A 26,065-nucleotide genomic window follows, 5' to 3' on the forward strand; every position below is an offset into this window, starting at 1 on the left:
GGATAGATAGATGGATATAGATAAAATATCTATAGATAGATGATAGATAAGATAGGTAGATAGATAGATAGATGATAGATAGATAGATAGATAGATAGATAGATAGATAGATGATATATAGATAGATACTTCAGAGAGAGAGAGAGAATGATGGATAGATGGATGGATGGATATAGCTATAATATCTATCTCTAGATAGATACTAGAGAGAGAGAAATGATGGATAGATAGATGAATGGATATAGATATATCTATCTCTAGATAGATGATAGATAGATGATGATAGATAGATGATAGATAGATAGATAGATAGATAGATAGATAGATAGATGATAGATAGATAGATGGATGGATGAATGGATATAGATATAATATCTATCTCTAGATAGAGAGAGGGGGGGGGACATGGTGACTCAGTGGCTAAGATGCTGAGCTTGTTGATCAGAAAGGTTGGCAGTTCAGCAGTTTGAATCCCTAGCGCCACGTAATGGAGTGAGCTCCTGTTCCCAGCTTCTGCCAACCTAGCAGTTTGAAAGCACGTAAAAAATGCAAGTAGAAAAATAGGAACCACCTTTGGTGGGAAGGGAACAGCGTTCTGTGCGCCTTTGGCCTTTAGTCATGCCGGCCACCTGACCATGGAGACGTCTTTGGACAGAGCTGGCTTCTTCAGCTTTGAAGCAGAGATGAGCATTGCCCCCTAGAGTCAGGAACGACTAGCACATACATGCGGTGGGAACCTCTACCTTTACTATAGAAATAAATAAATAAAATGTTTTGATGAAAACTTTTTAATGGCTGCTGCTTCTTCTCTTCCAAAGCCCCGTCAAGTTCTCTCCGGGCGACTTCTGGGGACGAGGCGGTTCTTCCGGCGTGGCCAATCCTCAGACGCCCGTGGACTACCCGATGGAGATGGGTGGGATCGAACAGATGGATGTAACCGTCTGCGGAGAAGCCTCGGCTCCTCTTCCGATCCGGCAGCCCAACACCGGCCCGTACAAAAAACAGGCCTTCCCCATCATTTCCAAACGACCAGAGCACTTGCGCATGAATCTATGACATCATCGGCCGCAGCCCTTTTCCCCCCGAAACCCGGCTTGAGCGACAGCAGAAGAGAAGGACAGCTCTCTGCCAGGGCCGCCGTGCCTCGCTGCCACCCTCCTGCCAAAAGACGAGACCTCTCGTGGCTTTTTTTTTCCTCTTCCCCCTCTCAGTGATGGTATCAAGTTAGTCATTGCACAGAATAACGGAAAAGAAGAATGAAAAAAAAATGGATTCCCCTTCCTTCCCTCCTTCCTCCTTTCTCTTTCTCCCCACCTCCTCATTTCCCTCCTTTTGAATCAATGGTGCATAAAGACAGGACGTGAGCCAAAAAAAAAAAAAAAAGGTATTACACACAACTTAGGCACAGCATCTAATGGATACGCAGCGTGGTATCTTTTCCGCTCTATCAAAGATTTTTTTGTTTGTTTGTTTTCAAGTCAGTCGCTTGAAGCTAACGGGATGGAGAGCAGACTCTGGCTCTCTTGCATGGTTGTGCCCCCAGAGAAGTCCATGCCCCCCCACCGGGCAAATGTGCAGACTGCCAGCCTGGCCCTTTTCTACCTGAGGATTTAACCCCAACCAAGTTCCTTCAGGTGGCTTCCTGCAATTTTAAGAAATTATTGGAGGTCCGATGCTTAACTCCAACCCTTAGGATTCCATGTGCAAAAAAAATATCTAAACGAATCTTTTTTTTTTAAAAAAAAAGAAAATTATATATATATATATATATACATACATACATATATATATAAATCTATATTTTTCAACTAGTTTTCTTTCCCTCCCCTTTTAGAAGGGGCATGTTATGAAAAAGTCTCCCACAGTTGGAACATTACGGAATTATTGATTTCCCGCAAGAAAGAGAGAGAGAGAGCAAGCTAGCAAGACTTAACATTTCTTATTCTATTTGAAATAATGGTTTTGTAAAAATAATAATAATAATAAATCACTGTTAATTATGTTGCCAAGATTGGTAGGGTAAGAGTTTTACCCTCTTCATCTTTAAATGCTTTTTTGTTGATTTTTATTTTTTTATTTTTTATTTTTTTGTCTCGTTTCGTTTTTAAAAGGATCCCCATCGGGCCGTTGGCTGTGCTAAAAGCTTGGCTAAGTGTGCGGACGTCCCGCGTTTTCATCTGAGGTCTTTGTGACATTTTCCCCGCCCCACCCAAGCTCACGTTTTGCCCTGCTGGTCTGGAGTTCTGTGGCTGTGTTGAATTGCAGGGTATCTTGTCCTATATTCTCATCATTCTGAACAAAAGTCTGGCTATCGGGAACTTCATCTCTCTCTTATGCTGGTGATAACAGTTTGCTCAAGACGCCGGCACATGCCAAGGAGGGCTTAAACCTATTGCGAAAGGGGCACAAGCGTTAGCCGACGGCTTTATCTTTTTTAAAAAAATAAAAATGAAAATAAAAACCTGCACATGTCTATTGCTGTTGCAGCCGATTGGTCAGGCTCCGAAGAGATGGTTTTACCCCGTAATTGTGTTCCATGGCTCATCAGTGACGGACGACCGTATCGCTTCTCTGCTGGAGCAAGCCATCTGTTGATTGTATTGAGGGGGATCAAAGGAAAAGGAAAAAGAAACACACAAGTATTTACGATGGCCTTTGACGAATGTCTTCCAGAGAACTTTTTTTGCAATTTAATTTTAGGAAATGTTCAGAAGATTTGCTAATTTATGTTTCTGCGAGTGTTATTGAAAGAGAAAAGAAAAGAAAAGAAAACCTGTACGCAAAATGACTATTACCGTCACAGGTAACAAAGAATTAAATAAAGGTAACTTTACCTTAACTTAAATACTTCCTGCCTTAAAGAAAGCATTTCCATGGCCACAGCTGGTGAAAAGGTGAATTTTGGTCCACAGAGCTTTACTCTAGTGTAGAGTGTGGGTGAGTGTGAATTGTTGGGACAGGGTGGGCATCCTTTTGCTTGGTTTCTCCCCCCCCCCCCTTCCTCCCGCTTGTTACACCTGGTCAGTCTTCAACTGTGGCTACTTAGAGGGGTTTTTTGTGATGTTTTGTTGTGCTTCTCTCCTTGAGCCATAGGATCTGAGCCATAGCTATATTTTTATTTGCATCTAGCCAGAACCTCCTCCGTGGATTATTCTCCCCAACTGTACTTTCACACCTCGGATCCAAGCTGTTCCAGAAGTCAGGGGCCTTGTTGAGGGGACATGGGATTGTTGAGCATGGCTTCACCTCTGTTGAGTGTAGAGCAGTCTACCTTGGCTTGGATCAAAATTAAAGACACAATCCTAGAAACGAAAGGCCCACCAAGAAGGAACAGTGATTCTCCTTCAGGTAGCTCTGGAATCCATTCTAGAACCCGTTTAGGTTCTAGAACAAGGATCCTCCAGACTTGGCCACTTTTAAGACTTGGGGACTTCACCTCCCAGAATTCCCAGTCATCATGACTCACTGGTGAATTCTGGGACTTGAAGTGAGTCTCCATGGCATGCAGGAATGGCTGAGGAATTTTGGGAGTTGAAGTTCACAAGCCTTAAAAGTGGCCAAGTCTGGAGGAGGAAACCCCCCACCCCCCCATCTTAAAAACATGTCAGCTGGGGGATCCTGGGAACTGAAGTCCACAAGTCTTTAAAGTGACCAAATTTGGGGACTCCTGTTCTAGAACGAGATTTAATTCCTGTGGACCAGCAATCTCCTAAATTTTGCATGGGCTGCTCCAAAAGGAGTCCCTTTCCCATGCGCCCCAGGATCAAGCAATGTCACGTCAACAGTGAGACATTTCTGGATGAGGATCTGGGTGTGAACTAAATCAGGGGGCCTTCCACTGTTCTACCACAGGCGCCTGCTTCGGATTTAGTGCATGGCGTCTTGTCAACTAATCACGGCCTTGTTTCCTTTTGCAGACGAATGAATGGTAGCCCAATTGGGGAAGAGTCTGAAAGAGGAGAGGAGGGGAGGGAAACTCCGGCTTGTGGTCCTTCAGTCACACGAAGACCGCCATTGCCTGGGTGAGGGTCTTGGCAGGCCCAGGAAAGAGGCTCGCTGGCTTTCTCCTCTTGTCATTTGGAAAAACCAGCCCTATTGGCTCTAGGACAGCCTTCCCCAAACTTAGCTCTCCTTTCCAGGTGTGTGAACTTCAACTCCCAGAATTCCACAGCCAGCATGATGACCTTTGAGAAGAATTCTCAGGGTAGGAGTCCATATGTACCTGGAAATAGCCGAGCCTTGGAAAAGATAGCTCTGGAGTCCTCCAGTGGGGCAGGTAGACCTTTTTCCTTCTCTGAACCATGGAAAAGGTAGTCCTTCCTTTGGAGGCAACACCCCCCCTCTCCCCCCCCCCCCAGTCCTGTGAAAATGGGATTCAGAGCAGTGCAAGATGCTCACATTTCGGGGTTTGGCGTTTCCGTCTCTTGTGGCTGGCTACAATCCTCTTGCGTATGTTGTGTGCTGTTGCTTAAGCAGACCTCTCTTAGCTGAGGGATGAGCAGAGAAAATCTAGCAGAGTGTTTGATGGAATCTGTGTCATTGGCTATCCAACCTTGGCAACTTTTGAAGACTTGTGGACTTCAATTCCCAGAATTCCCCAGCCCGCCAGCATGGCGGGCTGGGGAATTCTGGGAATTGAAGTCCACAAGTCTTCAAAAGTTGCCAAGGTTGGACATCCCCAAGGTTAGATATTTCACATGCCCTCTCAGTTCTTTTAAACTGTGAAAAAAAAACACTTTGAAATTGCTATTTGAGACAGTTAAGCGCGCACGCTATGCAATTGGGGGGTGGTCTTGTATTTATTTGTATAAAGAATCAATTTCCCCAGCCTGGATTCCTTGCCCTTCTTGTAGATAATAGCTATTGTGTCCACTTCAGAGAGTGTGTAATTCCCTCGTGCGACGCAACAAGTTCGCAACCATCTATGGAAATGTCTATTGGAGAAATTAAGTGCTTTCTTTAACAATGTCTTAAGAAAATAATAATAATAATAATAAAGGTTTCCATTGGGGTACAGTAATTAAGATTTATACAATCTGTGCTTTTTTAATTATAATCTTGGGGGTTTTTGCTATCGTTTTGATTTTTTTATAGATTTTTGTATCCTTATATAAAGAAGAAATAACGGGGGTTAATATCTGCTGAAGCTAACATACATATATACGTACATATATATATATATATATATATATATATGTATATGTATATGTATATGTATAAAGTATTAAATCTTGATGACTTGAACCATGTTTTTGTTTGGCCAAGAATCAATGCTAGAGTTTGCTTTGAGGAAACAGTAAGAAATCATTCAAATGGGTCGTCTTGCCTGATGTCTTAGGGGCAGAGCAGAACAAGCGAGGCATTGGATCTGGCGTGGCAAGCTTCTTTTGGTGCCATCAGCTGGTACCTTCCTCCAGGCATTGTGGGTCAAGGTTTCCCTTGTGTTCTAACCAAGTTCAGACGAACATGTTCAAGTCTATAGTGTTAATCTTGTTCCTATGAACCTGGCCACCCTAGAAACTCTGTAGATGGCAGTCTTGAGGGAGGCAAGAGGTGTGATCTCCTTCCCCAGCCTGAGGCCAACCTGCTCATCATCTGGTTTAGCCGGGAAGACTGCAGGAGGCTGTCCTTGTGATCAAGGGACAGGATGTCCCAGGACTGGCCCCTCAAGCAGCCAGAAGTGGATTAGTGGGGGGGTCTACTCCTTTCCCCTACCATGTTGGCCCAAAGTGCGTTTACCTGCATTGGTGCTGTAGGAGGAAAAGGGGAGAATGTAGGTAGGTGTTGAATAATCTAGGGCCGTTATGGCAAACCAATGGCACGTGTGCCGAAAGTGGCACGCAGGGCCCTCTGTTGGTATGTGTGCCTTTGCCAGCTGCTCTTCTGGTTTCCGGCCAGCTGGTCTTTGTGGACACTGGAAAACAGCCCCCAAAACAGGCCATTTTTCGGGCTGTTTTTCAAACTTTTGAGGCAGTTTTGGGGGCCGTTTTTGCGCAGCGGCCAGCTGGTCCTGGCAGGCGTCAGAGCTTCGGAAAACAGCCAGGCTGGTTTTCAGGCGAGAAAAACGGCCTGAAAATAGTCCCCAAAACAGGAATGAGCGCACCGGCCAGCTGGTCTTTGGGTTTCTGTTGTTCTTACGGAACCGATCCGGTTTGGGCACTCGGTGCCGAAAAGTTTCGCCATCCCTGATCTAGGGCACTGTGAGGTCCTTGGTGCTCTCTGAGCTTGGTGGTTTTCTTGCAGACGTTTCATGACCAAACTAGGTGACATCATCAGTGCAAAACCCCACTCCCTTGTAGCGCTGATGATGTTACCTAGCTGGGTCATGAAACGTCTCTGCAAGGAAACCGCCGAGCTCAGGGAGCAACCAAGGGACCCCCACAGTCCAACCCTGAGCTACAAATATTCTTTTCCCCTGGTAGCCTAGGACTGCTTATGTAGGCAGGTCAGAAGGGCAGGAGTTGTGGGTGAAACTGTAGTTCGGATTGGCGTTTCCTGTGTCCTTCCTGGCTGTAAGGCGCAAATGTGTCTAGCAACCCCAGCCGTCTGGAAGGGAGAGTCAAGGCTTGTTAACCCCTGTTGAAATAGAAGCTGTGTATCGGGTGTGTTGACGACATGCCAGTGCGTCTTTCGTTGTCTTAAGCCAGGATATCTCTTTTAAGCTTCCGGAAGAATGAAACAGGATTCATTTTAGCTTCTCTTCTCTTACCCCGGTGTGTCTTCGGTAATTCAAATGTCTGCACCGTGGTACTTTTAAGGGAGGGAGGGAGGGAGCTGGGAAGAGCTCAAGCAAAGTGATGCACAATGGCAACTTTTCACCTGTACCCTTTTTTTAAAAACAAAAAAACAAAAACCATGTTCTTTCTTGCAAACACTTTAGCTGGCTGTGTTAAACCATCCATTACGAATCCGACTACAGCTGCCTTACAAGGAATGGTATGAGGGTTCTTACCTCATTCTGTACTATTTACTGCAATAAAATATACTTGATTTCAAAACAGATGGGTGTAAATAGCAATTAAATGCAACTTTGGACAAATGGCTGAATAGTGATTTCTTTATTTCTTGCTCTCCAAGGGGAGCAACTTGGGTTTCCAAGCCAATCTGAGCCGCGAGGCGCCAACAGGTGAAATGTTAGGCCTCTGGAGGCAAATCTGTGCCCTGTGCAGCTAAATGAGGGAGGATAGGGGTTACCTTGTAAGAAATTCTGGCCAAACACTCCAAAGAAATAGACCCGTTATTGATTCTCAATAAGGAAGCACCGCATTAAGGGACGTGGTGGCTCAGTGGCTAAGAAACTGAGCTTGTCGATCAGAAAGATAGGCAGTTGAGTGGTTCAAATCCCTAGCGCGCCGTGTAATGGAGGGAGCTCCCGTTCCTTGTCCCAGCTTCTGCCAACCTAGCAGTTCGAAAGCACGTGAAAAATGCAAGTAGAAAAATAGGAACCACTTTTGGTGGGAAGGTAAAAGAGTGTTCCCCCTGCGCCTTTGGGGTTTAGTCGTGCCGGCCACATGACCACGGAGAAGTCTTCGGACAGCGCTGGCTCTTTGGCTTTGAAACGGAGATGAGCACCGCCCCTTAGAGTCAGGAACGACTAGCACATATGTGCGAGGCAAACCTTTACCTTAAGCAAGCATGCTTCTGATGAAGTTGGTTTAATTTCACCTTCCCGGATTTTGATGACGTATTAAAGCTAAGGAACCCAAGTCAATGATGAGTTGTTAGTAAGCATACCACAATACAAACCATCCATTCAGAATCCGGTCCGTATACAGCTGTTCAGAATCACCTTGTAGGGTAGGGATCCCCCGCCCCCCTGGTGCCTCCTGTTTGTACAAATGGAGCTGTGTGTACTTGCCACTCACGCGAAACTATCCCCTCCTCAGTTTATCAACTTCAGAAGGATGGAAAGCTGAGTCAACCTTGAGCCAGTCAGGATCGAACTCCTGGCAGTGGAGAGAACTAGCCTCAGGGTGGATTTGGTTTAGAATACAATAGAATAGCAGAGTTGGAAGGGACCTTGGAGGTCTTCTAATCCAACCCCCTGCCTACGCAGGAAACCCTACACCCCTTCAGACAAATGGCTATCCAACATCTTCTTAAAGACTTCCAGTGTTGGGGCATTCACAACTTCTGGAGGCAAATTCTGTTCTACTGATTAATTGTCCTCACTGTCAGGAAATTCCTTCTCAGTTCTAAGTTGCTTCTCTCCTTGATTAGTTTCCACCCATTGCTTCTTGTTCTGTCCTCAGGTGCCTTGGAGAATAGCTTGACTCCCTCTTCTTTGTGGCAACCCCTGAGATATTGGAAGACTGCTATCATGTCTCCCCTAGTCCTTCTTTTCATTAAACTATCACGATTTAAGCCAGTGGTTCTCAACCTGTGGGTCGGGACCCCTTTGGGGGTCGAACGGCCCTTTCACAGGGGTCGCCTAAGACCATCGGAAAACACGTATTTTTGAAAAAATAGGGAAAAGATAAAATAATTTTATGGTTGGGGGTCACCACAACATGAGCAACTGTATTAAAGGGTCCCAGCATTAGGAAGATTGAGACCCACTGATTGAAGTCACTAGTAGAAAGGCTCGATTTAAATCAACTTGATTTAAAACATAATTTTTACAAAGCGACTTGTTCTCCTCCTCTGACCCGCTGCAGACTCCCGACAGTCCCAACATTGCACAATGTACAGCCCCATGCTAAATAACCCAGCTCCATTTCATTCTGAATGGAGATAATTATGAATGTTAGAAAACTAGCTTTAGATAGATTTATACTCCAAAAGCATTTTATTAAAATAAAATTTAAAAAAACTATTTAAATAAATCCAATTTAAAATTTTGAAAATAAATTTATTTTTTTTAAAAATCATCCATTTTTATGCACCCTGATTAGCCTGCAATACTGTGCTCTAACTACTTTGCCACCATATATTAGATTTCATGTGCTCACCTTATTCCTCGGTCACAAGTAAATTCATGTCGTCATATATATAAATGCCGGGAAAAAATGAGTTTGTAAACATGTCAAAAAGTTTAACACAAAAAATTGCAGGCTGACCCATTCAAACTGCATTTATTTCCACATTTTTTTTAAAAAAAGGTATTGCTAAAATACAGCTTTCCTCTTTAGTAAAAATCTAGCTGCTTACGAGAAAATAGAGGCCAAAACCTTTAAAATTCGGACTTAGAAAAAAGTAGAAAATGTCATCCACGTTTGCATAATTGAAAATTTGAGATTTACGTTCATGGAAAGCAGAAACGATTCCATGAGTCTCGCCATGCGACGGCCAGCTACAATGGTTAGAAGCATCCCGACAACGGCAAATCCTACGAGGTGGATTTTGTACCTCGAGAATCTTAAAAAGTTTGCACACACCAGATGCTAACACTGGAGGCAGTAAAAGGTCTCCCACTGCTGATTTTGGTAGACAATCTTTTGATACTCAGAAATTTGGGGATTTCCCAGAAGCAGCATTGAACGGGGGTTAATTCCGTGCGGAAAATTAAGTAGGATACGGGCTGTGAGAACCTCAACGAATTCCAACACAGTCAAGTGGAGAGAACAAGGCATCATTCCTTCTGCATCCCTCTCTCCGTCCAGCCATGTCCTCTACAACGCGCACGCCTGACGTTCAAATGAGTCCGTACTGTGAAGCACATATGGCCACTTTATTTTTAGTTTGCTTTAATAGAGTTGCAATTGGGCAGAGGTTGCGCCATCGTACCACTGGTTGACGTGAGTGGAGAGGACTGTTCGACAGAGGGGACACGTCTTCTCCCGGTTCAGCCACAGAGCGATGCAGTCGTCGCAAAAGACGTGCTGGAAAGAGAAGGGATTGCTTTGGTTAGAGGAGCATGCAAACGTCAGGGGAATGATGCAAAGGTGCGCTTTTTTTTTTTTCCCAAGAGGCAACTGGACTTTCTGGGTTTTTTTTTCCTTTGAAGATGTTTTGCTTCTCATCCAAAAAGCTTCTTCAACTCTGACAGAACAATTAATCAGTGGAACTACTTGCCTCTAGAAATTGTGGGTGCTCCATCACTGGAGGTTTTCAAGATGTTGGATAACCATTTGTCTAAAGTGGTACAGAGTTTCCTGCCTAAGCAGCGGGTTGGACTAGAAGACCTCCAAGGTCCCTTCCAACTCTTCTATTTTATTCTATTGTATTCTGTCAAAGAGATCAGACAACCATTTGTCTGAAATGGTGTAGGGTTTCCTGCTTGAGCAAGAGGTTGGACTAGAAGACTTCCAAGGTGCCTTCCAATTGTGCTATTCTATTCTATTCTGTCCAAGAGATCGGACAACCATTTGTGTAAAATGGTGTAGGGCCGGGATGACGAACCTATAGCGAGATGTTGCCTTGTCAGCTGGCCAGCACACATGCGCGCGCTGGCCAGCTGAGTTCAGTTTTTTTTAAAGCCATTTTTCGCCCTCCCCAGGCTCCAGAGGCTTTATAGGAGCCTGGAGAGGGTGAAAAAAGCATGCAAAAAATGAGGGGAAGAGCCTCTCATGCGCGCATGCGCACTGGGGGTGTGTCGGGCGTTGCATTATGGGTGCGGCACACCCGCGCAGGACCCCCCTGCGCTCCCCCTCCTTATGGCACGCGAGCCAGAAAAAGGTTCGCCATCGCTGGTTAGGGTTTCCCGCTTGGACTAGAAGACCTCCAAGATCCCTTCCAACTCTGTTGTTTCTGTTCTGTCGAAAGCCAATCCTGGGTCACAAAGTCTCTCTGCCATTATTCTGAACTTCCTAGAGGTAGTCCTTAACTTATGACCAGTCACTTAGCAACAGTTTGAAGTTACGACAGATTCCCCCTAAAGGCGCTTACGACCAAGCTTCGAAGTTACAACAGCTGGCCTCCCCGCCCCCCCAACCCCCTGCAGTAACATGACCACATTTCAGGTATGGTTTGCAGCGTCTCACAGTCGCGACCATGATTTATGTTTTTGGGCAACATCAGTGTCTACTTCTGTGTTTGGGCAAAAACACCCCCTACTGAACAATCACACAACATCCACTGAACAACCATGGTGATTCACTTAAAAAAACTTTTAAAAAAGGTGTAAAATCAGCATGGCCAGGTGACGGCCCACTTTACGACTGTCACAACTTCTAACCATAACGAACAGGCTCCATTAGGGTTGCAAGCCGAGAGTTACCTTTAATGGGACCCAGAAAAATCTTTCAGATACTTCTACTTTGTCTTAAAACTTAAGTTTCAGATCTGGTAATGCTTATGCACCAGTTAGAATACTACAAGGATAAACATGCAGACTTAAAGAGAATCTCCCAATATTTGCAGGATGGGTTAAATAACCAAGAGGATGATGTCCCAAAGGTGCATTTTTTTCAAGAGGCAACTGGACTTTCTCTGTTTTTCTTTGAAGACCTTTCCCTTCTCATCCAAGAAGCTTCTTCAGCTCTGACTGGATGATGGGGAATGGAAGGATTTATGTTCCTTGCAGACAGAACTGGTCATTTGCATCCTTTTAGAGCATCGTTGAGCCCGCTTGGACATTTGTCTGTGTCCTTGGGGGCACCTGAGTAGTGCAAATGGATGTGGAACCTTTTTGGAACTGCTGAAAGAGGACCGTGTTGTAGACTGGAGATACTCCAGCTGGTCATTTGCATTCTTTGGAGAGTCGCTGAGGCCACTTGGAGGTTTATTTGTGTCCTTAGGGTCTGGTTTGAAAGAGGTCGAAGAGGCCATCTGCGTCCAAATCAACAGAGGGGGAGGGATGTGACATCATCTATCTCCAGTCCACAACACGGTCCTTTCGGCAGTTCCAAGAAGGCTCCACACCTAGCTACACTACTTGGAGGACAGAGATAAACCTCCAAGTGGCCTCAACGACTCTCTAAAAAGGATGCAAATGACCCAGCTGCCTGCAAGGAGTATAAATCCTTCCATTCCCCACCATCCGGTCAGAGCTGGAGAAGCTTCTTGGAGGAGAAGTGAAACATCTTCCAGGAAAAACCAGAAAGTCCAGTTTCCTCTTGAAAAAAGCATCTTTGGGACAACCGTGACTTGGATATTTCTGAGAATCTCCACAGACATTAAGGAGCTGAAGATTTCACTTGTTACGGAAGTGCTGTTACAATGCACGCAGACTTCAGCGCAGGGTGTGGCTTACAAGGATTTGACAGGTGAGTGTTACCTGGCAGAGGAGGACAACTGGCTTCTGAAACTCAGCTTGACAAATGGCACAAAGATCGTCTGCTTCGGCACGCTGCCTCTTGCTGGCCACCACGCCGTAGCTCTGCAAAGCGAGGAGGAGGAAGAGGGTGAAATAATGTCAGAGGCACTGGAGAATAGAGAGAGTATTTAGGGGTCCTTGGTGCTCTTTGAGCCTGGTTGTTTTCTTCCCGACGTTTCACTACCAAACTAGGTTACATCATCAGCGCAAAACCCCACTCCCTTCTAGCACTGGTGATGTTACCTAGTTTGGGTAATGAGACGTCTGCAAGAAAACCACCAAGCTCTGAGATCACCAAGGTCCCCTCATTTCAACCTTGAGCTACAGATATTCTCCTTTAGAGGATTTTTAGTTTGCAGTTCTGACCCAGAGCCATCCTGCTCGTTTGCTGACCGTAAGACCAGATTTATTTTGGGATTTTTTTGCAGCGTTTATTTTAAAAAAAATGCAGAGCAGATCTTCCTGGACAAAGATCAGAAAAGGCTCCAAGGATTTGGCTCGTAGATATTTTTGGACTTTTCCAAAGCAACAGGGTGGATATGATTAATGTTATACATATAAAAAGGTAAGACTTTCTGTCGCCAACAACTAGCACTGATGATGTTAGCTAGTTTGGTAATGGAACATTTGCAAGAAAGCCACCAAACTCAGAGAGCACCAAGAATTCCACATCCTACCTCTTCCTCACGCTCCACTCCCTTCTAGCACTGATGATGTTGCCTAGATTGGTAATGAAAGGTCTGCAAGAAAACCACCAAGCTCAGAGAGAACTTCACATCCAGCAAAACTATCAGGTCAAGCTACTCTAAACAGGCCCCCAAACCCCGCACTCCCTTGCACTGATGATGTTATCTAGTTGGGTAATGAAATGTCTGTTGTGCAAGCAAACAACCAAGCTCAGAGAGCCACAAGGACGCCGCAAGAACTGGCGCTAATTCTTTCCCAATGGTTGAGGTTCTTTGCGCCATGTTTTGCAGGATTATAAATACTAATGTGTTGGTCTCTTATTTTTGAGACAGAATTTTTGATTTTTTAAAATCATGGTTATAGATAATGTATGTGTCAGGCCTCTAGCTGGTTCCTTTTAGGATCTTTGGCCGGGCACATACTCTTTATTATTTTACTATGCTTTTTCATTCGTGGGGAATTGGGAGGGGGAGTAAAGTAAGGAGTAGAATGTGGTGTTGTCAAAATAAAAAATTCCTTTCTAGAAGCCCAAGGTCATTCTTGTCTCTGCAAACGATGACCGGAACTGGATGGGTGGAACTGCCAGCGTGGCAATAGAAGATTGGACCATGTGATGGACTTGATGAGTGTGGGGGCAAGATGATGAACTTTCAACTGGGTGGAAAACCCAGGAAGCGTTCAGATTCGGGTTTCCCACAGATGTGCCAACGTGTCTCTCTTAATAAATTGGAACTTAGCCTTGGACTCTGATTTAATTATGGATGAGATTTGGAACGCTGACATCATGTCTGTTGCTCAAAATGTACTTAGAGGGCGATGTTTAAAGAGGCGTGAAAGCAGTTGTTGGAAGGACTTGCTCCATCGGAGCTTTGCTGTATAGCTTTTTCGATTGATTGATTTACTCGTTGCATTGATACGGCCACCCATCCCGCAGACGCTAACTATAATAGCAAACGATTCAAATTCTGAGTATTGCACAGAGACACATGCTGTGTTTCAGCTCTCCCCTGTGACCACAGAGTCCTGATTAAGAAAGAAAATGGCAACTATTGGGATCCTTAGTTTTCTCCCTGGTGATTCCTTGCTTAAGTTTTCCCTTGATTGTTTGTCTGGCGTTAATCCCTGCTTATCTGAACATTGCCCGGAAGGGTGTTCCAATCCTTTGGGTTTTTTCCCCCCCTAGGTTTTGTCTTTTGAATGGTGTGTAAATGTGGGTTACCTCTACGGGTCTGTTGATGACTGATACCTTCTTCTGCCAGCTCTAGTGATATTCTGTAGCTATCCCATTTATTCAAGACTAGGGACCCAGTTTATCAAAGATGTTTATTGGGTTAAGGTGATATTCTAAGATCAGACATCTCACTCTCCGCCCCAGGGAAAAAGAAATCCCACCTTTTTTCGGGTCTCCTGAATGTCTGCCCAGTGATGCCTTCCAAACAGAGAAAGAATGTGATATGAGTGACTTACTGAATTAACTCTTTAATCTGTTATTGAAATAAACATGGATTCATTTCTGAATTCCTATTAAACTCGAGATTCTTTTGCAGATCATACAGGTTGTCCTCAACTTACAACCATTTGATTAGTGACCATTGTGTTACAACAGCACTGAAAAAAGTGACTGATGATCCCGTTTTTCACACCAGCATGGTCACATGACCAAAGTTCAGATATTTGACATGTATTTATGACAGTGTCCCACAATCATACGATATTTTGCAACCTTCTGACAAGCAGTCAATGGGGAAAGCAAATTCACTTAACAACCGTGTTACTAACTTTAAGAACCACCGTGATTCACTTAACAACTCTGGCAAGAAATGGTTGTAAAATGGAGCAAAGCTCACTTCACAACTGTCTTATCAAAAAAAAAAGAAAGGAAGAAATTGGTCTCAATTGTGGTCGTAAGTCAAGGATTATCTGTAACTCTCCTTGGAGTATACAAATACTCACCGGTCGTGTAAAAAATATCCGTAAGACCCTTCTGAAGTTTTTTAGTTGTGTAAAAAAACTCAAAAGCTGAAAAGCAAACGAGAGAAAAAAATTATGGTTTCTCCTGTAATAATAAAGTTCTACATCCATGCAAGAAAAACGAAATGCACAGGTACAGTATAGGTGGTACCTTGCTCAGTAGTAGTAACTATGAGAGGGATCTTGGAGTCTTAGTGGACAACCATTTAAATAGGAGCCAGCCGTGTGCAGCAGCTGCCAAAAAAGCCAACATAGTTCTAGGCTGCATCAACAGAGGGAGAGAATCAAGATCATGTGGAGGGTTAATACCACTTTATAATGCCTTGGGAAGGCCACACTTGGAATACTGCATCCGGTTTTGGTTGCCACGATGTAGAAAAGATGCGGAGACTCTAGAAAGAGTGCAGAGAAGAGCAACAAAGAGGATTAGGGGACTGGAGGCTAAAACATATGAGGAACGGTTGCAAGAACTGGTTATGTCTAGTTTAATGAAAAGAAGGACTAGGGGAGACAGGATAGCAGTCTTCCAATATCTCAGGGGTTGCCACAAAGAAGAGGGAGTCAAACTATTCTCCAAGGCACCTGAGGGTAGAACAAGAAGCAATGGGTGGAAACTAATCAAGGAGAGAAGCAACTTAGAACTGAGGAGAAACTTCCTGACAGAACAATGAATCAGTGGAACAGAAGTTGCCTCCAGAAGTTGTGAATGCCCCAACACAATTAGGGCTTCCTGCCTAGGCAGGGGGTTGGACTAGAAGACCTCCAAGTTCCCTTCCAATTCTGCTATTGCATTGTATTATTGTATTGTGCTAGTTCACTTGGTTTTTCAGACTTAAAGCATTTTTTGGAAGAACTGAAGCTCTTAACCATGCAAGTACCGTGTTTCCCCCAAAATACGACAGGGTCTTATTTTTTCACCCACAAAATATGGCCTTATCATCGGGGGGGGGTGTATTGTTTTGAGGTTACAAAACAGCGCAACACAGCAGCCATGAGGTGACCATGCTCACAAGCAGCTCCCCGGCAACCCCCCTCTCCAGCCAGGCAGAGGCACTCATCGACCCAGCGGTATCCCGAAGGCACCAAGCCACAGGAGTCGGGGGGGAAGGTGCTCGCGCGTCTTGCCGCCTTCGGGATACCGCTGGGTCTGTGAGTGCCGCTCTGCCCAGCTGGAGGAGGGAGTTGCGCGAGCGCCTGTTCCACCTCTCACTCGTGCACCTCCCAGCCTCACCACGGCCTGGGCCAGCTCTCCCTGCAGGACCAGGCCGGCCGGTGCTGCTGCCATCCCAGCACTGAGGATGTCTTCTTCTGCAGATTCCAAACCCCAGAAGTCTGCCGCTGGGGCAGAGAGTCTTCTGGCAGCCGGGCCACAACCACAGAGCGGGAAACGCACTCCCAGAGTGGCCACTGCCGGAAGACTCTCTGCTCCAGCTGCCGGAAGACTTCCTTCTTTTCATTAAACTAGACATACCCAGTTCCTGTAACCGTTCTTCGTATGTTTTAGTCTCCGGTCAGATCATCATCTTTGTTGCTCTTCTCTGCACTCTTTCTAGAGTCTCCATATCTTTTCTACATCATGGTGACCAAAACTGAATGCCGTATTCCAAGTGTGGCCTTCCCAAGGCCTTGTAAAGTGGTATTAACCCTTCACGTGATCTTGATTCTCTCCCTCTGTTGATGCAGCCTAGGACCGTGTTGGCTTTTTCGGCAGCTGCTGCACACGGCTGGCTCATATTTAAGTGGTTGTCTACTAGGACTCCAAGATCCCTCTTAAGGACTACCTGTAAGACTGCAAACTCTGTTTCCACTATGATTCCATTCTTTTTAGGGTAAGACACTCAGAAGGCAACCAATGTCTACCTTTAGGATAAGATACAGCAGAGCCAGCAAGATGCCAAAACTCCACCCGATGCTGCCGTCCGATTCCCTTAAGCCAACCAGATATCGAAACCACACAGGGGCGGGAACCACTTTAGAATAGCTCTGGCAAAGCTCTTCCAACAGCATGTACCAGTAACCCTATGGAAAGTGAGGGAAACAGAACAAAAATGAACATTAGAATTCACGCAATGCAGTTAGTCCTTGACTTACAATGGTGCATTTAGTGACCGTTCAAAGTTACAACACCATTTTAAAAAGGGACTTAGGACCGTTCTCCACACTGACAACCAGTGTGACTATGTGGGACAATCCAGGAGCAAATACAGTAAACAGAGGTTTGTGGTTTTATCTACAAAGAATATATACATACATGTACTTTAGTCAGACCTCAAACAAACAGCAATCAGCAAATTACAGCACAGAAGCACACACTGAGAGAGAGATACGCCTCAACAGGGCCTCTTCTTATTACAGGCTCTTAAAGTGATATCAGCCCCAAAACCTTACTGACTCATTCCCAGCATTACATCATCGTAGCAACTGGTCAGCTCTTAAACACAACCATCCCAGTACCCCCATGGTCACATGATCAAAATTCCGGCGCTTGGCAACTGACTCATACTTATGACGGGTGCAGTGTCCTGAGGTCATGGGATCACCATGGGCAACCTTCCCAGGTGGCTTTTGATAAGAAACTCAATGGGTGAAGCCAGATTCGCTTAACAACACTATGATTCACTTAACAGCTGCAGTGATTTGCTTAATGACTTAACGACAAAGGAGGGCATAAATCGGGGCAAACTTCACTTAGCCACCTTAGCAAGGGAAATTTGAGGCTCAATCTTGTCCTCCTGTTTTTATATTTTCAAGACACAAAAAGAAGGGTGTCAAAGCAGTGATTTTTTTGAAATCAGAATTTAAGTCACCAATGGGGGGGGGATCAGGGGGATAAGGTTTCCCCCCCACTGAAAAAGTTTTATCCCCTTTCCAGTACAAAGTTACAACAGCACTGAAAAGAAGTATGACCATTTTTCAGAGTTACAGTCATGTGATCAAAATTCAGAAGCTGGGCAACCGGCTTATATTTATGACGGTTGCACTGTCCGGTGTGTGTGTGTGTGTGTGTGTGTGTGTGTGTGTGTGTGAGGTGATCGCCTTTTGCGACCTTCTAGTGAGCAGTGGAGAAGCCAAATTCACTTAACCATAACAAATGCATGATCCACTTAACAACTCGGCAAGAAGAGTCATAAAACGGGCCAAAGCTTCCCTAAAAACGTTCTCACTTAGCAACAGACATTTTGGACTCAATAGCGGTCGTAAGTCAAGGACTCACCTGCATGGCCCCTTTCAAATGCACCCCTCAGTTCCAAGTCAATATCTGCATTCTTGGCAATGAGTTAAGGCAGCAAAACCTGGTCTCGCTCAAAGCAGCACAACTGTTGTGGCCCGCCAGAGGAGCTGGCAGCAGATTCGGACAGCGAGGAGGTTGGGGAGGAAGATGGGCCAGTTCCGGAGTTTGGGGAAGGCTCTGATGAGGGCTCTGTGTCGGATGCAGAGAGAGGGACAGAGCCGTCCGACGGTTATCAGCTGCCTTCAGAGTCGGACATCAGTGAGGCAGAAGAACAGCTGAAGCCTGTTCCCAGTGTGTGCATGCACAGAGTGGCCAGACGAAGGGAACAGCTAAAGAACAGGGGTCGACTTGGGATTTAATCCACAGGTGGACGATGAATGGCCTCTCCCAGAGGAAATAAAAAGGAGTCAAAGGGGAGTGGAGTTTGCAGGAGACAATTGGTTCGCTTAATTGGTTTGTGACTCTCCGAGGCTCCTTGCCAAGTTTTGCAGCTATCGGCCTGGCAGCTCTCCAAGCCAGATAAGGTCTGTGACCGTAAATCCTCCCTTGAAAGTTTTTGCTGGATGTGAAGGAGCAGAATTCACAGTAAATTAATCAAAAGAGGTTTTGTCGGGACAAGGAAATCTGCTTCGTGGTTTGGGGAAGCCTCGGTCATAAGAAGGACAGCTAAATTAAAATCGGACAGCTAAATTAAAATCAAATTAAAAGGAGCAGCGTCTTTACCTTGGATTTAAGAGACATGATAAAACAAGGCAGCAGGAGAACGGCGCATTTCAGGCTCATGAAGACAAACTTCAAAACGAAATCTGTGACGCCCACAATCCAGAGCACCTCCCAGAAGTTCAGAAAATCCACCGTCGGACTTAAGAGGATCAAGCTTTGAAGAGAAACCATAAAAACAGCGGAGGATTAGGGTAACTGGGATACAAAAACCAGCCTGGAAAGCGCTTAAAGGGACACAACTGGAAAAATACAGACAGCGGAGGAATTTAAATGGAGAAAAATAATATTATTATTTTTTACATATAGTCCTTGACTTGCAAAAGTTCATTTAGGACCATTGAAAAATTGTCTTGCTACACCCCCCCCCCCCCCAGTGTCAGCCTCTATTTCGCTTGCTTGCTATTGGTTGCCATAGAAATGGGGAGGGTGGGAGCTTGAGGTATTTGGGATGGGAAAGTTATGGTGCTGGAGGAGTTATCAGAGGGGAAGTTGGGTCTCACCATCTTCTGCGCATGAGATGGCCTGTGTTTGGACTTGGTCAAGGTCAACCGTCTATGCATACCAACTGAATGAGTTGTTTTGAAGATGCAACTCCATGAAACCTTAGGGGGTTGCAGATTGGCTATTGGATTGGGGTGATTGGGAGGATGCTGGGTAAAAGTTTGATATGTACTTGTTCGTGCCTTTTTGGCTCAGATCTTGCTTTTCTTTTGCTACTATCCTTTCATGACCAGTAAAAGTATCTTTAAATTCCACATAGAATGGAGTTGGGAGTTTTCTTTCTTGGTTATTGATGGAGGATTTTGTTGGCTTCGTCAAATACAGGCAGTCCTCAACTTACAACAGTTCATTAGTGATATGTGAAGTTACACCACCACTGAAACAAGTGACTTATGACCAGTGGTAAAATTCATTTTTTTTACTACTGGTTCTGTGGGCGTGGCTTGGTGGGTGTGGCAGGGGAAGGATACTGCAAAATCCCCATTCCCTCCCGATCAGCTGGGCCTTGGGAGGCAGAGAATAGATGGGGGCGGGGCCAGCCACAGTTGGCATTGGCCGGTTCTCCAAACTACTCAAAGTTTCCGCTACCAGTTCTCCAGAACCGCTCAGAACCTGCTGAACTTCACCCCTGCTTATGAACATTTGTCACAATTAGGACCTTGGCAACATCCCTGTGGTCATGTGATCAAAATTCAAACGCTTGGCAACTGACTCATATTTATGACTCTTATTTATGCAATGCCACGTGATTTCCCCCTTTTGCGACCTTCAGATAAGCAAAGTCCAGGGGGGAGCCAGATTTACTTCACAGCCATGTGACTAACTTAACAATGACAGTGATTCACTTAACAAATGCAGCAAGGAAGGCCGTGCAGAGGGCATGCAGAGAGTTTGGGAGGCCTGCAGAGTGCTCCTTGGGGCTTGGGAGGGCAAAAACACCCCATTTTTTGGTGAAAAACGGGCCCATTTTCACTTGTTTTTGCCCTTCCTGGCCCCCAGGAGCACTTTGCAGGCCTCCCAAACCCTCTGCATGCCTCGTTTTTTGCAAAAAACAGGATGCGCTGGGCAAGGTTTCGGGAGGCCAAAAATGACCATATTCGGTGTATAAGATGCACCAACATTTCCACCCTATTTTAGAGGGGGGGGGGGAGAGTGCACCTTATACTCTGAAAAATACGGTACTTGGAACCTGACACATAGATCCCTGTACATTTGGGGGGGGGGGGAGAAGAGTCCGTCATAAGTCGAGGACCTCCTGTACCAATACAGGGAATCGAGCCTGTGTTGTATTACCTGTAATGAAGCAACTGAGAGTAGAAGGTGTAATAGATGAAAACAGATGATCCCGTCAGGAAAAATAGCAACCACGTACATTGTAGCCTGGAGCACCTTTCCTGCAAGAGAAGAAATTTAGAAAATGTAGGTCAATTGGTAGCCTCACAGGGCTAAACCAAGAAATGGGAAATTTTGAAAAATGAGATTACAAAAGCCCAGTCTAGCACAATACTAATGAAGAAGAAAAATAACAGCTCCCAAAAGAAACCAGCATGGCTGCATAAAGAACTATCTGACAAACTGAAAGACAAAAAAGATAAGTACAAAAAGTGGAAAGGGGGGAACATAACTAAGGCAGAATATCAGCAAATAGCCCGAGCATGTAAAGATGAAGTGAGGAAAACTGAGGCTCACAATGAAGAAAGGCTTGCCACAAAAGTAAAAAATAACAAAAAAAGCTTCTTCCAACATGTTAAAAACAAGAAAAGAAGTAAGGAAACAATTGGTCCATTGCTGAAACGGTATAGGGTTTCCTGCCCAGGCAGGGGGTTGGACTAGAAGACCTCCAAGGTCTCTTCCAACTCTGCTATTGTATAAGACGCAAAGGGAGTCACGTGATTCCATTGGACCGGGATGGTATAAAGACCCCTGCCTTGAGCAGGGGGTTGGACTAGAAGACATCCAAGGTCCCTTCCAATTCTGTTATTCTGTTATAGTGTTCCAAAATAAACCATTTCAATAAAGTTCGGAGCTCCACAACAATAAAATATTGATCTGAAATTTGAATTATTATTTCTTTTTTTTGGGGGGGGGAATTTTACCAGAAACTTACAGGAAAGAAAATGTATATTTGATAATTCACTTAATAACTGCAGCTGGGATTGTATTTGCACAAAATTGGACAAATGAAGAGATCCCTATGGATGAGAATGTGATGAGGAAAATATTAGAATGGGCAGAAATGAATAGGTTAACGCTTGAAATTAAGGAGAAGGAACAATCTGATTATTATGACATATGGGAAATATCTTATCAATGCGTAGAGAATAAAAGTGGAAAGTGGAAAAAGCAGAGGAGTGAAATACAGAAAATGTTTTAACCAAGTTAAATAACAAGAGGATCGCTATAGTATTAGGTATGGTATGTATTAGGATTAGTATTAAGTTAAGAATAGATAAAATAATAAATATGGCTGTACATTGTAATTGTAATTGTACAAAACATTTGCACAAAATATTTGTACCCAGACGACACACTGCTTAATGGAAGATGTGGTTTCAATCAAAATTAAAAATTAAAAAATTAAAAACAACAAAAAGTCCTTGGAATGTTGTACTTAACAATATACAGGTGGTCTCGACTGACGACCACAATTGAGCCCAGCAAGGCAGTTTATAAGGGAGTTTTGCCCCATTTTACGACCTTTTTTGGCCGTGGTCATTAAGTGAATCAGTACACCTATTAAATGAATCGCTGCGGTTGCTAAGTGAATCGGATCGATTTTTGCTTGTCGGGGGCCAGCTGGAAAGTTTACAAGTGGTGAACACGTGGCCCAAGAACCATGCAACGGTCGTAAGTACAAGCCAGTTTCCAAGCATTTGAATTTTGATCGCATGACCACGGAGATGCTGCGATGGTTGTAAGAGTGAAAACCAGCCGTAAGTTGCTTTTTTCCATGCTGGTGCAACATCCCCTTTTGCAATCTTTGGACCAACAAAGTCAATGGGGAAATCACATGCACCTAACAACCGTTTTATTAATTTAACAACTGCAGTGATGCACTTAACAAACTGTGCCAAGAAAGATGCCCCCAGATACGTGGGTCATATGGTGGACGTGTGCAGAAGCAAAAAATATATTGGACAAAAATACAAATGTGGCTGGAAAAGATGATAAAGCAAGCACGATGACTTAAAACCAGAAATATTTTTTGTTGGGGATTTTGCCTGAAACTTAGGGAAAAGAGAATGCATACTTAATTTATACACGCCTTAACCGCAGCTAGGATTGCATTTGCACAAAACTGGAAAAGTCAAGCGATCCCTACTGATGAGAATGCGATTAGGAAAATATTAGAATGCGCAGAAATGAATAGACTAACGCTTGCCATAAAGGAGAAAGAACAAAGTGAATATGACCGTATTTTTCAGAGCGTAAGACGCACCAGAGTATAAGACGCACCAAATTTGAAGAGGCAGATTTAAAAAAAAAAAGTTTTTGCATTCTGCAGACCTCCCAAAAACAGCCCTGGTTTTTTTCAAAAAAAAAAGGGGGGGGGCATGAACAGCCTTTAGGAGGCTTGTAGAGTGCTCCTAGGGGATGGGGGGGTGTATAAATGAGCAAAAAATGGTCTGTTTTTTGCTCATTTCTGCCCTCCCCAGCTGCCAGGAGCACTCTGAAAGCCTCCTAAAGGCTACACACAGCCATTTCAGTGAAGGGGGTGTGGTTTCGGGAGGCTGAAAATGCTGTATTCAGTGTATAAGATGCACCCAGATTTTCAGCCTCTTTTTTGAGGGAAAAAGGTGCGTCTTATACTCCGAAAAATACAGTATATGACATGGGAACTATTTTATGAATGGTTGGAAAATAAAAACAGAAATAAATGGAGATCAGCGAAATATGTTAAGATAGAGACGTAAACAATATGATGATTCTTACCAATATGACTATTAAGATTGTTATATTTAATATTATTATTATATTCCTATTAGAAGGTACGTTAGGAAGGAGAAATGAATACATTTATGCTTATTATTACCATTGTAAGATTAGAGAATCAAATATCAGTGTAATTAATACCGCTGAAAATTCTAATTGTTATTGCGGAGATATTTGTACCCAGGTGGCACACTGTTTAATGGAAGATGGAATGTTTAAAGTTAAAAAATAAAATAAAAAACCCTTTTTAAAAATGGTGGCAACAAAGGTCATAAAAAGAGGCGAAAACTCACTTAAACCACTGTCTTGTTTAGCAACGCAAATGTTGGGCTGAAATTGTGGCCGTAAATCGATGATCACCGGTGTTAGGTATTTAAACTGATACTGACACACACACACACAAATACACACACACATATATATGTATTAACTGAAAGATATAACAGCTTAAAGTATTTTAAAAAGTTACAGATGATGCCATTATGATGCTTTTGACTATTTCTCTGATATTATTTGTATTTATTGATTTTTTTTCCTGCCCTATGCCACACAGAATATCGAAACAGCATAAACAGGTTCAAGTGACATTTAAGTTAAGTGGCTTTCTCACCAACCAGCGTTCCTTAAAATAAGTAACGTGTTCAGATACATCTAAATCTCCTACTTGGTAAATAAATCAAGGAAGAGCAATTTTAATCATATGTCCTGTCATATTTATAGACCATGCAATGCTCCATAGATCAGTGGTGGATTCCGGATCCCGGCGCAACCAGTACACTGTGATACGGCGGGCCCTCCAAAGCACCATTCCGGTACGGTGGCTGCTGCTCCCAGCAGCCACTGGTACGCCCATACTGGAGCATACCGCCCGGAACCCCCCATTGCTATAGATTCTATAGTATAGAATGTGCCAGAAGCTGCTAGTTTATCAGAATGCACTGAAATTTGTATCCCATTTTTATTCTTTTTACAAATATCTCAAGGCAGCAAGCATATCCAGCATACCTTCCTCCTCTGATATTCCCCAGGACGACAACCCTGTGAGGTGGGTTGGACTGAGAGAGAGAGTGACTGACCCAACTTCACCCAGCTGGCTTTCACGCCTAAGGCAGGACTAGAACTCATGGCTGTCCGCTTTCTAGCCTGTTACCTTAACCATTAGAACAATCTGACTCTCTCTATAAATATATATCATATATCAAATTAGTTTATTGAAATAAAGGTAGTCCTTGACATACGACCACAACGGAGCCCAAAATCTAAGTTGCTAAACAAGACAGTTATTAAGTGAGTGTTTTCCCCCATTTTATGACCTTCCTTGCCACCATTAACCCGAATCATTGAAATTGAGTGACACAATTGTGAAGTGAATTTGGCTCCTCCATTGTCAGAAGGTCACAAAAGCTAATTACGTGACATTGCAACCATCGTAAGTGTGAGACAGTTGTCAAGCGTCTGAATTTCGATCATCTAAACGTGGGGGATGCTGCAACGGTCGTAAAAGTGAAACAGTCGTAGGTCACTTTCTCAAGTGCCGTTGCAACTTTGAACTGTCAATAAATAAATGGTTGTAAGTTAAGGACTACTTGTAATCCATTGGTCTGCATGCATTAAGTTTAAATTTCTCAATGTCTCCATCTAAAATGTCCCAGGTCAGTATTTAATTTACAATTGTCCTTAAAGGTAAAGGTTCCCCTCGCACATATGTGCTAGTCGTTCCTGACTCTAGGGGGCAGTGCTCATCTCCGTTTCAAAGCCGAAGAGCCAGCGCTGTCCGAAGATGTCTCTGTGGTCATGTGGCCGGCATGACTCAATGCTGAAGGCGCACGGAAGGCTGTTACCTTCCCACCAAAGGTGGTTCCTATTTTTCTACTTGCATTTTTATGTGCTTTCGAACTGCTAGGTTGGCAGAAGCTGGGACAAGTAACGGGAGCTCACTCCATTATGCGGCGCTAGGGATTCGAACCGCCAAACTGCTGACCTTTCTGATCGACAAGCTCAGTGCCTTAGCCACTGAGCCACCGCGTCCCTCTTGTCCTTAAAAGGAAGCCTGAAAAATAAATAAATCTACGCCATTTTATAGCCTGGTAGAACACAAGTCAACACCAACACTCTATATTTCTGTCCAGAATTTGTATCCATCTCCGGAGTAAAAATGAAGCTTTAAAAATACTTACAACCTTGCTGGAAGAATCGATACTTACTCTTAGGAAAACCTGATTTACAATGGCTTTGTTTGCATACATAAAAGTTGTGAGCAGCCCAATTCCCAGAGATATGCCTGTTAGGAAAAAAGGGTCAATTATATAAATTAAAAAAAAGGAAAAAGAAAGAAAGAAAGAAAAAGAACAAAAGAGAAAAAAGCAAAAAAGAAGGCAACGATCCCGTTTCAAACAAATGGCAAAATTAAGCAAGAATTACACAATGCTCTGTTAAAGGAGGAGATAAATACAGCTTATCTTTTTATATACACAGGGGCACTGCAACCCCAAACTCCAATAAGATCCTACGCCAGGGGTGTCCAAACCATGCTGGCTGGGGAATTCTGGGAGTTGAAGTCCACAAGTCTTAAAGTTCCCAAGTTTGGACATCCATGTCCTATGCAAACAAAATTGATTTGTGAGAATCCCAATGATGGATTAATAAAGAGCATTTTTGTGACTCTCACAACAAAATGGGGAGACCGATAAAAAAGAGAATATTTGTAGCTCCGGGTTGAAATGAGGGGTGTTGTGGCCCACCAGGGGAGCTGGCAGCAGATTCGGACAGTGAGGAGGTTGGGGAGGATGATGGGCCAGTCCTGGAGTCTGGGGAAGGCTCTG

At 44.1% G+C, this 26,065-nt stretch overlaps 2 protein-coding genes across 2 annotated transcripts in view; one reads left to right on the forward strand and one right to left on the reverse strand.

Moving 5' to 3' along the window:
- Positions 1-6,998, forward strand: part of RPS6KB1 (ribosomal protein S6 kinase B1) — a 44,166-nt gene extending 37,168 nt beyond the window's left edge. Inside the window, exon 15 of the mRNA XM_081945457.1 lies at positions 819-6,998. Within this exon, the coding sequence (XP_081801583.1) occupies positions 819-1,056 (238 nt within the window). The 3' untranslated portion in view covers positions 1,057-6,998. The remainder of the gene's footprint in view (positions 1-818) is intronic.
- A 1,771-nt stretch (positions 6,999-8,769) lies between these two features.
- RNFT1 (ring finger protein, transmembrane 1) overlaps positions 8,770-26,065 on the reverse strand; it is a 33,251-nt gene continuing 15,955 nt past the window's right edge. The window contains exons 3-9 of the mRNA XM_081941994.1: positions 25,448-25,524; positions 20,604-20,704; positions 18,810-18,963; positions 16,715-16,873; positions 14,837-14,902; positions 12,158-12,259; positions 8,770-9,821 (exon numbers count right to left, since the gene is read on the reverse strand). Of these exons, the coding sequence (XP_081798120.1) occupies positions 9,687-9,821; positions 12,158-12,259; positions 14,837-14,902; positions 16,715-16,873; positions 18,810-18,963; positions 20,604-20,704; positions 25,448-25,524 (794 nt within the window). The 3' untranslated portion in view covers positions 8,770-9,686. The remainder of the gene's footprint in view (positions 9,822-12,157; positions 12,260-14,836; positions 14,903-16,714; positions 16,874-18,809; positions 18,964-20,603; positions 20,705-25,447; positions 25,525-26,065) is intronic.

Source organism: Natrix helvetica (genome assembly GCF_964273705.1).
Source record: "Natrix helvetica genome assembly, chromosome: 2".
NCBI classification, from domain to species: domain Eukaryota; kingdom Metazoa; phylum Chordata; class Lepidosauria; order Squamata; family Natricidae; genus Natrix; species Natrix helvetica.